This window comes from Haemaphysalis longicornis, unplaced genomic scaffold (genome assembly GCF_048455015.1).
Source record: "Haemaphysalis longicornis isolate Haplotype H1 unplaced genomic scaffold, Haemaphysalis longicornis Haplotype H1 scaffold_1, whole genome shotgun sequence".
Lineage (NCBI taxonomy): Eukaryota > Metazoa > Arthropoda > Arachnida > Ixodida > Ixodidae > Haemaphysalis > Haemaphysalis longicornis.
The window spans coordinates 460,958-473,888 of record NW_027526203.1 but is presented as its reverse complement, the minus strand read 5'-3'; the positions used below and the strand labels follow the sequence as shown (position 1 = coordinate 473,888).

Here is a 12,931-nt window from a genome sequence, read left to right as displayed (position 1 = left end):
TGTGAGCGGCTGAGCGCCTACAGTCGCCCGGTTCTATGTAAACCCCGCAGGGGGCACCATGTGTACTCAAGGTGTTTTGGTGAGTAGTGCCACCACGGTCCCGAGCTCCGCAGGGGTGCCTACTGCTGTAGGCACTTGGTGTCTTGCAACACCACGGACCCGAGCACATGTGGGTTGGACCCACCCACGCCCTCGGCTGTGCGTGGCTTTGCTGTGTCCGGGGAAAAGGGCATCCTGGTGGTTGAGCCAAAGCCAGGGTTGTTTTGGACCTTCGTGGCCCCCTGGCAGAGGCAACACACCACTTCGGCCCCCGTTTCCCGTAGACTGTGCCCCCAGTCTGACCCGACCTGGGGGGAATCAGCCAGTCGCCTCTTCCTGTCCTCTTCTCCATTCTTTCTCTTTCCTATGTTCTTTCCTAACCCTGTCCTGTCATCTTTTCTCTTCCTCATTTTTCCGTTTTTTTCTCTAGGCGGCGACGGTTAACCCTGTGCGAGGACATCACCCTAGATTCCGACCATAGGGTTATAGTGGCGAGGTACAGTTAACGTGTGCTTCAAAGCCACGTTCCCTTGTTGGGCTCGGTGGTGGGCGACTGGCCTCCCCACCGAATTGATTCCATGTTCTATGGCTATTTTCTCAACTCTCGCAAAACACCCTGATCGACCTCCTAAAAGGGGTCGCACTGAAGTACTCCGCACCCAACCACCTCAGGCAGCTTTCAGCAAGTATCTAGTTATACACTCGACCGATGAAAAACCTATCACCGACCTGTCAGTCTTCTTAATTGCCAAATGTATTGAAAACATTGTTGGCAAAGACTACAACGCCAAAAAGATGCCCTCTGGAGACCTCCTTGTTGAAGTTATGCGAAAAAACCAAAGCGAGAACCTCCTGAAGCAAGAAAAAATTGCCAACTTGACCGTCACCGTTACGCCACACTGCACGCTAAACACTGTCCAAGGTGTTATCTCCGACAAAGAGCTCCTCCATGAGACAGATGATGATCTCCTTGAGGGACTGCATGACCAAGGTGTTGTTGGCGTCCGTGGAATTATTATGAGAAGAGATGGAGCAGAGATCAAGACCCGACACATCATCCTAACATTTGCTAGCTCTACCCTGCCAGAGACAGTGAAGGCAGCTTTCCTTAGCTGTCGTGTACGCGCCTACATTCCAAACCCGAGGCGATGCTTTAAATGTCAACACTACGGTCATGGAACTCTAGCTTGCCGTGGCAAGCTCACCTGTGCGAAATGTGGCGAGAATGGTCACCACTGGGAACTCATTTTACAGCTCATTAAACCTTGGTGGCACCAGTGGCAAAGAACCATTTTGATTGCCTGTTTCAAACACCAAAGTTTAATGAGCTGTAAAATTAGTTCCAAGCAGTGCATCAGAAAACTGCTTCCTATATTGCATTCCCCAGGGTTCATAGTATTGGAAAATATGAAGATTACAGTTTTGCAGCTAACACTGTTTGTCTATTGTTTGGGCAAAAATGGTTAATTATCTCTAATTATCTGAGGAACTAATTGACCTACTGCAAAAATAGTGGCATATTTGAAATCAGTGGACAAGAAATAGCAACTGGCAAGTTTCACAAAGTTTACTTGAAAATTAAAAGAAGTTGTTTTAAGACCAGTGTCCCTCCTTAAGGTCCTTACCTCGCCTCACAGGTAAGGTGAGGTCCTTACCTTGGGTTCGTTCTTGCTTTTGGGCCTATTGTTTTTGGGTCCAGCTAGTTTTGTTTCAGGCGGCATTTCCTCACTTTTTCCATTGCCTGTAGACCCCGCTTCCCAGGAGTCATCGCTCCATGGGCCTCATTCAGCCAGCAGCGGAAGTGCGGTTGCCGTACCCCTGCCAGACTCCCCGCCGCATTACAGTGAGCTCGCCTTATGTCTTTGAAGGCTTTGCCCGCCTGTCTTGAGGGCAGCCAGTTTTCAATGCACTCTGCTGTTTGCTGGGCATGCAACAACGTGGGTATGCCAGAAGGAAAAACTACCTTCTAGGAGAAAGCTTATTTACTAGACTGGTGAAATGGCAGGTTGCTTGAGCACCACGGCCGCTGGACCGAAACAGCCTCATAGTGGTTGGCTCTCCTGTTAGCATTGTGGTTATTGAGGAAAATTTCTAAATCCTGCTGGGTGGAACTGTTTCTATTCAATCGGCGTAACTACTCTTTGCTAGCTTATCTGCAAAGTCTAATGATCAGAGCTGAGGAATAAGTATTTAAAGGAGCCATGAAGAGAAAACAAAAGTTTGTTTTTTTCGAAAGATTAGGTGTTTCATAGTACCCTAAGCGCTTTCCCGGAAGCAAATGATGCTTTATTCACTGAGAAATAAGGCAATTTAAGCCAAAATTTTAAATCTCTCGCTAAATTGCACATTTCGTGACGTGAACAATGGCGTCATACGAGCCGGTCCATGAAACAGATACTCAGTATGTCGACTCCATATAGCACCCACACGCGGGAATCAAACAGAAACCGGAAACCGAGACGACGGCCATTTTAAAAATACTAGTAAAACCTAGTGCACCCGCAGCCCTAGTCATGGAATCGCCTGATCCGGAGAACAAAACTCTCGCCGAGAAGCTCGGGCTTGCATTTAACAACCTCACACCACTTGAACGCTCAATGCTTCTAAGTGCACGAGCGGCAGGAGTTGTGGGATACGCGGATGGACCGGAAAGCGACCATTCCGCGATAGCCACAACAGACGAATGCCCAGCCGTCGGTACCATAGAGTTAATACTACTGACTCGTCGGCACCGCTGCCTCGTCAGCCCCGTCGCGACGGACGAATACAGACTGGTACGTATGTGCCGTATTTTTATTACGGTTAATAATAGTTCAGTTTCAGTAGCAGTATCGCTTATGCCAGTTGGCCGGTGTCGTGTATGGAAAGCCGTTCGCGCGAGCTCTCTGCTTCCACCAGAAAGATACGAGCGTCAATGCGCGTTGTTTACGGCATTTTTTTCCCCCAAGGTCAGAGCGCTTTGACGAAGTCGGCGACGAGCACCAGCATGTCCCAGGAGTGAGCTAACGTAAGGGTCCCTGCAGTAATCACTTCCTCTGAAATGAAGCGAGCACACTCGTACTTCCTTTAGCTCTAGCTCTTTCTCCTCCGTTTGCAAAGTTCACAAAACGTAGCCACTTGCTTCGCCGAGATTCGTCGTTGGGCAGCACATGAAAGGAGATCTCCTCACCGGCGGGGATGTCGCACTCCCTCGACGATTTGCCCGTACTACATGGGCATTTCAAAACACAGCAACGAAATTTCATTGTAAAGTACTCGAACAAACTGAAGTTTTCAGTGGTTGTAAACTGGAAACGAGCTCCTAACAGCAGCAAGCCAACACCATTCCGAAACTTCTGCGACGACTGTCACTATCTCGTCGCTGCTTGCTGTTCCTTACTCCCCTCGTTTCTATTTTTACCTTTGCTGGCCGGCGATATGACGGCCAACCTCCTGTGAAGGGATTACGATACCAAGCAAGGTCGCGGCTGTGCGTGCTGGTATGGTTCGTTGGCCCCGAAGAGCCTCGAACCCGAAAATTCGTCTGCGCGACGGTGGCGACGATGTCGAGTTCGGCTGGCGGTAGTTTCGTACGCATTGGCATACACGCTTGCGTTTTTATTCGGAACTTCAACCATTTACTCCACTGTTCTTAGTGTCATAGAAGGAATGTGCGGTATGTATGACGGGCATGTAGCTCACTATGCAAACTGGTAAGCCCTGCCTAACTTGCGTTTGCTTTCGCCGGCCTCCGCCAATCGCAGAGCATTCTCGTGTGACATCATAGGTTCTGTTGCGGGAAATGAACTGGTGGGTCGCATGGTCATTCCCTTTTTTCCTAATTATGTAGCTTATTTGAGCGAAGTTTGTGTTAAAAGTGGGGTCAGTATGGTTGTAACGAGGCAATCTTTCGAATGAACCAAACTTGTGTTTTCTCTTCATGGCTCCTTTAAGCTACATTTGCTTTATGTAAGGTCCTTTTACGAAGCTATCAAGACGACTCAACTGCCTACCTCTAAGGCTGTGCACCAAGCACTGGGTGCCAACAATCGCATCACGCAGGCTGAAATAAGTTACTGTTCTTTTGTTAACTTCCCTTTTTATAACCTGGTTATTCAGGAAAAGCCGTATGAAGCTTTGGTGAATCCTTTATGCAATGCACAACAAAGCAAGGTTACAGATTTCTCAACCTTAAAATTGTAGTTTATGAGGTGCTGGCCTTGGAGTTAGCCAATGTAGCCATTTCTGAAGTGCGATGCAATGAGAGGGCATGATAGAGCAGCCATTTATGCTTCAAGTGGTGGAAAGACATACAGTCAAACCCAACAAAAATGACATCCCACGAGTACGAAACTTCCACAGCAATGAAATCTTTCCCCATCCCCGCCGAACATCCATAGAAGTCCATGTATCTCGTATTTCATGGCAATGAAATGTTTTTGGACAGTGATATGAAATTTGCTGCAAGTTCACTCAGCATTTTATCTGCCCATTTGAAGCTAACAGTGTGCAAAAAATGCTCAAATGCATTTTTGGCGGGCTTGAATTGTGTAAACTTGTGCCACAGCCCTCTTGCATGGCCGCCGCCATATTTGTTTACAAAAGACTGTGCAGCATGTGACCGTGGAGGCAGCCTCACAGAGACTACCACGGGGAAACACAATTTTGTTCAAGGTAGGGTGCCTCGATGTAGACGGACAAGCATCAAGGCTTAATAGGTCACTGCCGGGGACTTGTGGCACGGCGGCATGGCTTGGGCTACACCAGCCGGCTACCACTGAGCAGCATGCGTTTGTTGTATGTGTGGCGATAAGCACGTTTGCTCTCGATAACATGCCTTTACCAGCCCAAAAGCAGTTTTTATTGCTACAAGGTAAAGCAGCCATCATTGCCCAAGTCGGTGGCCTAAGTGTAGGAATGGGGGACAGTGCCGACGATTGCGGAACAGTGTCCAACTCTCTCTAGTACGCATGTGCGCAATACAAAACAGTAACGACTGCAGCCTTTCCAGCCTTACCAATTCAGCTATTTAGGCGACTGTGTTCTCTGCTACTTTTTGGGGCACTTATATTTTGCACAACTGTATCTGACGGTTCGGGGTGGTAGCCAGCGCTGCTTTGACAACACGGGTTGAAGGGGCCTTCTTTTCGACCTCTTGGTTATGACTTGAGCGCCTACAGCCTGTCATCCTGCTAATGTTCATCTTTTAATTAAAGAACTAATAGTGCTCACATTTTTTTTCTAATTTTTGCGCTGCTGTATCCACAAAGGTGTACTAGGCACGATAAAGCCATGGGATCTGTAGCTATACTCAAACCTCGTTACAACGAAGTTGAAGGGGAGCCACAATTATTTCGTTATATCCATTATTTCGTTAATATCACTTATAACAGTTTACACCAATGTATGCTCATTTGGATGCACACCTATAAGCATGCAAAGAAAATCTTGTCGCGGCCCACTGTACTGCTACGCGACTACGTATGCAAAGGAAATTGAATAGAAGACAAGTATTTTGCTTGCTCAATGTGCACACTGCCTAGTTTATTGCCCGCTAGACACAGCTGGAAAAAAGTCGGTGATTCTCCTTTGTTTCGGACATCGCAAGCGAAAGACTTCCTTTTCAGTGGTGACCAACGCATTGATACCGTTTTCGCCGTCACCTTGGGCATTGAAGAAACGACGTAGGTCAACCGCATTGAGTGCGTGTGACGTACAACACTAGCACATCGAATGCGTGGGCATGGTAGACCACAGCGTCTTTGTCGTTGCTTGCGTCAGTTTGTCCGATGACATCTGTGACAATAGCACGTCGGCATTGACGTTAAGAGAGTCATGCTCCTTGCTCCGCCCTGCTGACTGAGCGAGGAGGATGGCTCGCTCTGCCGTGCAAGTCAACGCGGGAGTTTTAAAACAGTGGCGCCAAACGAGTGTGGAACTCCACAAAGCACCTCACGCACCGCGGAGAGTTTTTTGTTGAAAGTGGAGACTAATATTGTTCATTAAATCCATTGTCAGGCCTATTTTACTTTGTTACAAGGTTTCAAATGCGTGGTTCTCAAGGGGAATTTCATTTCCTTCGTTATAACCTGTTACGTTATAATGAGGTTTGAGTGTAACTAAAATCGAAAAGTACCGTATTTACTCGCGTAATCCTCGCACTCGCGTAATCCTCGCACCCCTAATGTGAGCCACCAAAACTTGGATTTTTTGGTTCCTCGCATAATCCTCGCACCCCCAACTTTGCAGCGGCGAAAGTTGCCTGCTCGCGAAACCCGCATGGTGCACGCGCTCTCCAACGCGCGCCCTCCCTCGCCGCCTCTCCGTTCGGCGGAGAGCGCTGTGTATCCAAGGCCATCCAGGCGCCCCAACAACCTGCATGGCTACTCCCTAACAGGCGCCCTAACACGCTACTCGCACTGTACTTGAGCCGGTTTCGCGTGCGCGCAACTAGACTGCGTTCGCGCAGCCCGCCGTCCTGTCGTCGTGTCGCCGTCGTGGTCCCGTCGTTGAGCAGCAGCAGTCAGTGAGTCACTCGCGTCAGTGGTGGATATCTCGCTGCCGTTTTGAGAACTTTTTGATCTCTTTGTTTTGTGCTTGGTGCCGCTTTGCCATGGGGAAGAACGCCAGCTACATTGCCGCTTTCAAATTGAAAGCGATAGAGTACGCGATCGAACGCGATCGAACACGGCAGCCGCGGCGCAGGCAGGCACTTCGGCGTCACCGACTTCAACGTGCGTTACTGGAGTAGGGCACGCACGTGACGCCTTTGAGATAGGGCGCGCGCCAGAAAGCAAAGGCGGCAATTTCACGAACGCTGATTGACGGGCGACTGTTTACGTTGTAAATAATAAAATAAAAAGAAATAGCTGCTGTTGGCAACACTGAGCTTACATATACAAAAAAATGACCGCTACATTTAGCGGGACTGGCAGAAGGCAAATTGGCAACCCTGTGCACCGGATTTTTTTCCCCCGCATAATTCTCGCACCCCTATCTTCGCATTGACTTTTCTGAAAAAAAAGTGCGAGGATTATGCGAGCAAATACGGTATACAGATTTTCAGCATACGCAGTTTTTTCTCATTGGATAGGGTATAAATGTTCGGTCATTTTTGTAGATACAGTAAGTCTTCATTACAAAGAGTCACTGTTACAAGAGACAATCGGTTATTAAAGACGTCTGAATGAAAACGGTTTGGTTGGTTTTCCAATGATCGCCATGTTAGCAACTTCGCATACAAGAGACCTCGGTTACAAGATACAAGTTTCTCGGGTCCCTTGAGTGTTTGTTGTAATGAGGTTTTACTGTATATTTATTGAAGCTACAGTAATAAATTAACACCTTTATTGTGCAGAATACACCTTTGCGAAAAATTTGAAGAAATTTAAGCTTTATTAGTAAGATTCCAATTAGTAATGCACAACTTCAAATGCACTAGATCAGATATCTATACACTGATTTCTGTTTTGACTGTTGTTGTTGACTGTACTTGTTCACCAAGCTTGATCACTTTTGGTGCTTGATCAGCGCGCTCACAATGCAAGGAGGGGGTTTAGGCTTGGTGCAGACCACACCTGACCCATGCTATCCATGTCCACCCCCTACAGCGGAAGAAGCAGGCCCGTCAACCAGCGGCAGTCCGGATTTCGTCAGGCCACCTATGGTCACTCGGAGGCGGAGGCGTGGTGGGCGCCCAACCCTTGCGACCCCTCCTGATCACTCTATGCTCAGGTATGTGGGCCTTGGAGCTTTGGTCGGCTCCTGCTAGGCAGATTTTGGAGCAGTAGCACTTGGGCAGAACTGCTGTGCTGTTGTATTTAAATTGACACTGAAGTGATTTGTAAACATTGTGGGATTACTCGCACGAATTGAAGTCTGGAGTCCCTAGGCATTGTTTCCACCACTCTGGCTGAGTTTACAGTAGAATCTTGATGATACAAACCTTGCGGGACCGCTAAAAATATTCGTATCACCCGATATTCGTATGAACCAACACAAACTGAAAAAATGAGCGCTAAAACTTTTTTTGTTTTTTTTTTTTTTCTTTTGTTACTTTCATGTAAAGAAATCCGCGATGTTTTTCTGCTTTTTTGCAACCTCAATGTCGCTGAGCATGTAGAACTTCGCATCATCCCCTTTCTGGAGCGCGTAAAACTTTGCACTCGTCTCTTCGCTCGCGGTACCCAAGCTCACTACACGCCACGACAGTCAAGGCGTGGACCGCATGGCGCATTTTTGCATGCGATTCGTGCGCGTCGGCATTGCGCGCGTGATTTTTTCATGCCCTCGATGATTCCGCACCCATGACAGTTTCTGCCTTGGTCAGAAAATGACTCGCCATGCGGCAGTGGAGGGAGCCTGACAACTTGCGCCAATGGGGAGGCACGCGCCTCATGGCGGCAGTTGCGAAGCGCTCGAGACAGCCCAACGTTTATAGAACCAAGGTCAGTTTTAAAACTCTCCGCCTCCGCCATACCAGCAATACGGCGCCCGAGCGACCCACAGCGCCAGGTGGCGTCGCCGTCGCAACCCGCTCCCCCCTGGGGAAGCACGGGCGAAAGCAGCGCGGGCCGCATCTGTACTGCCGTTGCGAGCTTAATCGCGAAATATGCCGATCACCGTGTTTATAACCTTTTATTTACGCTTGTAAGTGGTAAGTCTAGCCACATGTCACCGGAGCTACGGCGCTCAATCGTGACAACCATTGCGCAGTAGCCGCTTGCATTTCAAAGGCAGCGCGGCTTTGTGGCTGCCCTTCCGCGTTCGTTTAGAGCATCGTCTGCCATTTCACATTAGATAATTTACGTTTCTTGTTGAGGCGGCTGCATATTCTAACCCTCTAGGCAGGAAATGTGGCTGGTGCGTTATGCAGAGACATTAGTGAAGGCTGGCAAACATTGTCATCATTTCGTTAAAAAAGCTTTATATCGGTTGAATAAAAGAACCAAAAAGAGGATATTTTTTTAGTTTCAAGGTAAGGAGATATTTTCACGGGATATCCCTCTTGGCAAAAAGAATAGGCTGTCAAGTATCAGCTTCGCGTGGTGATGGGGCCGAGAAGGGAATCAAGACGAAGACGACGATCGCAGTGCGCCCGGCACAAACCGTATCTCTGTGTCTCCGCTGCAGTGCCTAGTAGCTCTGTAAATAGTGCAAATACCGCTATTATAATCTCGTCTACTTCGTGCCGGTAAATGAGATTATAGTAACTGTATTTACGCTATTGACAGAGCTTCTAGGCACTGCAGCGGAGACAGCAGCTGACCGAAATAGTTACTTCTTCCCCGATTGAAACACTTTTAAACGAAAAGAAGCTATCCCTCTATTTTCTGAAGAACAACAACAACAAAAAACCAACATAACTTCTATTGTAATCTCTGCCAACATTCTTTCGCCAGCTCGCCAATTGAAAACGAACTCCTTCCATGTTTCTCAACGAAGGTTTACTGCTCGCTGCCAGCACGTCTAAATTTGCAGCACTTTCTTCGGCTGCACCGTTAGCGCTTGTTTTGGCTTTCTGTGCAGACGAGGTCTGTGCAACAATCTGCATGTTTCGGCGTGGAAATTTCTTTCTATTTGCCGGCGGCTTGGATAGGTAAGGGAACAGGTTTGGAAATATTTTCGGGACGGCTCCTTCGACGAGGCTCCACTTTCCTCACTCAGTTTCTACTTTTTCACTGTTAATGAAGTGGGTGTAGCTCTTTGCTATGTCCTCAGGGTAAAAATTCACGCCACACGCGCGATTTGGCTGAGAGGTTTCGGTCGAGACACGCATTGGCACGGTACCATATATCTACACGAAGGCCGAAGTAACTTGAAGTGCGGGAAAAGCGCCTTTGGGTTTGGTTTCCCCTGTAACCACCCGTGCAACCGGGGACACAACACGCCGGCATGGTGCTCACCTGACCATCTACAACTGGAGTGCGCACGCACGCACGCGCACGCAAGCACGCACGCGCGGAGACGCTGGCCGCACAACGGCAGGTGTATCCCTCAGAACGTGCTGACCTCAGCTGCCTCCTCAGCCACCCGGTGCTGCCGGTGCTCCGCGCGGGAGCCGGGTGCGACTGCAGCGCCATCAATGCGGCTTGGTGCGGCGGCGCCGGGAAACACTTCGAAGTTTTACAACTGACCTTGGTTCTATAAACGTTGAGACAGCCGGCCATGGAGTGTTCTTTCCTCCATGCAGCCAGGGGACCCCACTGGAGATGTTTAGGCTTACCACCCTGGAAGATATTTCGTGGGCGCTTTCACTAGCGGCATGGATGTTTTATAGTACCGTTTTCGCCCACATTATCAGCTTCTTTAGCACACAAGCGACTTCGTGTGTGCCTTAAAGAGCGAGCGGTTAGAAGTGGTCACTCGAGCGGCCCGCAGCACTTTGTAGCCGAAGCCGTCACCATGTTGCCACCGCTGGCCGTGCCGCGGGCAGCGTGCGGGTGCTTCCATGGGGTGTCAGTGCACCTGTGGCATGCGTGATGCGTTTTCGCGAGCAGAAAACAGCCCAGCCGTTACAGAAAAGAGTGACAAAGATGGGAGACAGATCCCATACGTCGCCATCGCTTGCTCTCTCGGCAGTCCGGCGCCTTGCCGGCTCGTTCGTATCATCCGCCGGGCCGCGCAGGTCCTTATGTAACAGCCGAATTTTTTCCCATTGCAAACAATGCAATTTCGCCGGGACTTCTCAAAAATTCGTATCACCCAGAATCGTACCACTGAGATGCGACTTCAGTATCAATATCAAATATCAATATGAAAGTGCTGTTCTCGGTGTCGTTTTCCTATGTGTGACGCTTACTCTAGCAGGTTAGGCAATTTGTTTGCTCAGTTATAACTAAGTAACGACAAGGTTTCTACCCGGAAGAATGTGGCTTTAGTTTTAGCTTGTAAACTATTGAGTTTAGTAAGGTCTATGAAGTCAAAGTAGCTCTACACAAGTTGTCAGGACTTCACTGACTCCGTTTCTTTGGAGCTGTAAGCTGCATGTGCCTGTGCGACTGGTATGCTACAGTTGAACCCCGCTACAACAAACTCCGCTTCAACGAAATTTCCACTGCAACGAAATATTTCCAATTCCCCGTCAGCTAGCCATAGAAGTCAATGCAACAAAGTCTTTGCCACAACGAACCGTTTGCTTTCGCTTCAACAGTTAGCTCATTGGGCTGGGTTTGACCATTTGTTTTACAATAAAATAAGCATAGCGCCAGCTATCTAACTTTTTATACATTCAGGACACGTAGTTTCACCAAAAACATGCGCCACGTGCCCACACCGCCACCCAAAACGAAAACACACTTAGTTGGGTGCCTTCGCTTGCCGGTGATAATGATGTGGCTGGCCATCTTTACATGAGGCGCAGGCCCTGTTTGCCAAGCTGGAGCTGCAGCCAATCTGTATCCACTTGAAATCACGAATGTGCTCTGCTGCTGGCGCGGCGCCGTCAGTATGCATTGTAAGCGGCTGTCCTTGCAGTTTTCCTTCTACAATTCCTCAGTCAAAAGCTAAAATGTTTTCATGTTTAGTCTTGAACCCACATCATCCTATCTTAGTCACGAGCGCGGTTGCGTCAAATACAAGAGCGCGCGGCTTGCCTGCCACGGTCGGTTGCTGCAGTGCCCAGTCAGAGGATAAGATAACAGCACCACCCCTGCCACAAGCAAGAGGGGGTGGCGCACAGGGGGGGCTTCGGACGGCCTAGCAGCTATCTGAAAGTAATCAGCTCGGTGGACACGCCTTGTTGTACAGCAATACGTTTTGCGCATGCGTTTCTTTACCCCCTCTCCCTCCCCATAACATGGTCTTTCTGTACAGGTAAAAACAGGTAACCATTGGTATGTTCGCTATCTGGATAAAGACGATGTTATTGCACGTCACTCCTTCTTCTAAACATTGTATTATGCTGCCAATGATGCGGAAATATCCGGGGTTATTTTCATTGCCCTTCCATGGTGTGTTGGGGTAAATTCCGCCTCAACGAATTTTCGCTTCAATGAAATTTTTTGCACGTCCCGTCAATTTTTTTGTAGCGGGATTTGACTGTACAGTTGAACCCCTTTATAAGAGACACGTACCGGGGAGCAGTTTCTGTCTCTTATAAGAGATGTCTCTTATAAGCAGGGTACTATGTTTTCACTAACTGATCAACCCATAGTTCTATGTGGGCACCGTATGACTAAAATAAGCTCAAAAGAACGCTACAGCATGTTTCAAAAGATTCATTCTAATTAATGTTTGGCCCCAGAATTTATGAAACATTGTTTGCTTCATGACTGTATTTACACTGTTTTTTTACAACTGATTCTACGACTTTCCTTGTTTGTGGAAGATGAATCGTAGATGTTGAGTTCACAAGCCTGATGAATAGCCAGAGCGCACAGCTTCCGCTGTGTGCTCAGGCTATTCATTACGCTTGCAGGACTCAACATCTGCAGCGCTTCTTGATTGGGAGCTACGCGAGTGGGAGAGCCCGCATGTGCGATCGCGCTCCATTCAATGGATGGGAGTAAGCTTCAACCACTTCTGTCAGTTGCATTTCCATTGGCAGGGCTTCTCATCGTCATTTCATAGCTGACTGAACCACTGTGTGTTTGCTGAAGTTATAATAAATAGCGACTGCAAGTGTCTGTCGTCCACCAGTGTTTCCGCAATGGAAGCAACTGCAATTAGTCACTGGTGGCACTGCATCTGAAGTTAAAATGTCTGTTACAAGCGAGATTATCGATTAAACTTCAAGGATGACTTGTCCCTTATAACCAATCTTCTACATCCGATGTCTGTTATAAAAGAGGTTGATTTAATGAGAAAGATAGGGCAGCCAACCATGTGGGTGAATAGTGTCTCTTATACCCATTTGTCTCTTACATCAGTGTCTCTTATAATGAGGTTCAACTGTAGTAGAAAATCTAGGGCC

At 48.2% G+C, this 12,931-nt stretch overlaps 1 protein-coding gene across 3 annotated transcripts in view; it reads left to right on the top strand.

Moving 5' to 3' along the window:
• Nucleotides 1-12,931, top strand: part of LOC144174843 (uncharacterized) — a 108,145-nt gene that overhangs the window by 51,343 nt on the left and 43,871 nt on the right. For all 3 annotated transcript variants that reach the window (XM_077703781.1, XM_077703799.1, XM_077703790.1), the window contains exons 10-11: nt 1,787-1,882; nt 7,629-7,752. In XM_077703781.1, the coding sequence (XP_077559907.1) occupies nt 1,787-1,882; nt 7,629-7,752 (220 nt within the window). The remainder of the gene's footprint in view (nt 1-1,786; nt 1,883-7,628; nt 7,753-12,931) is intronic.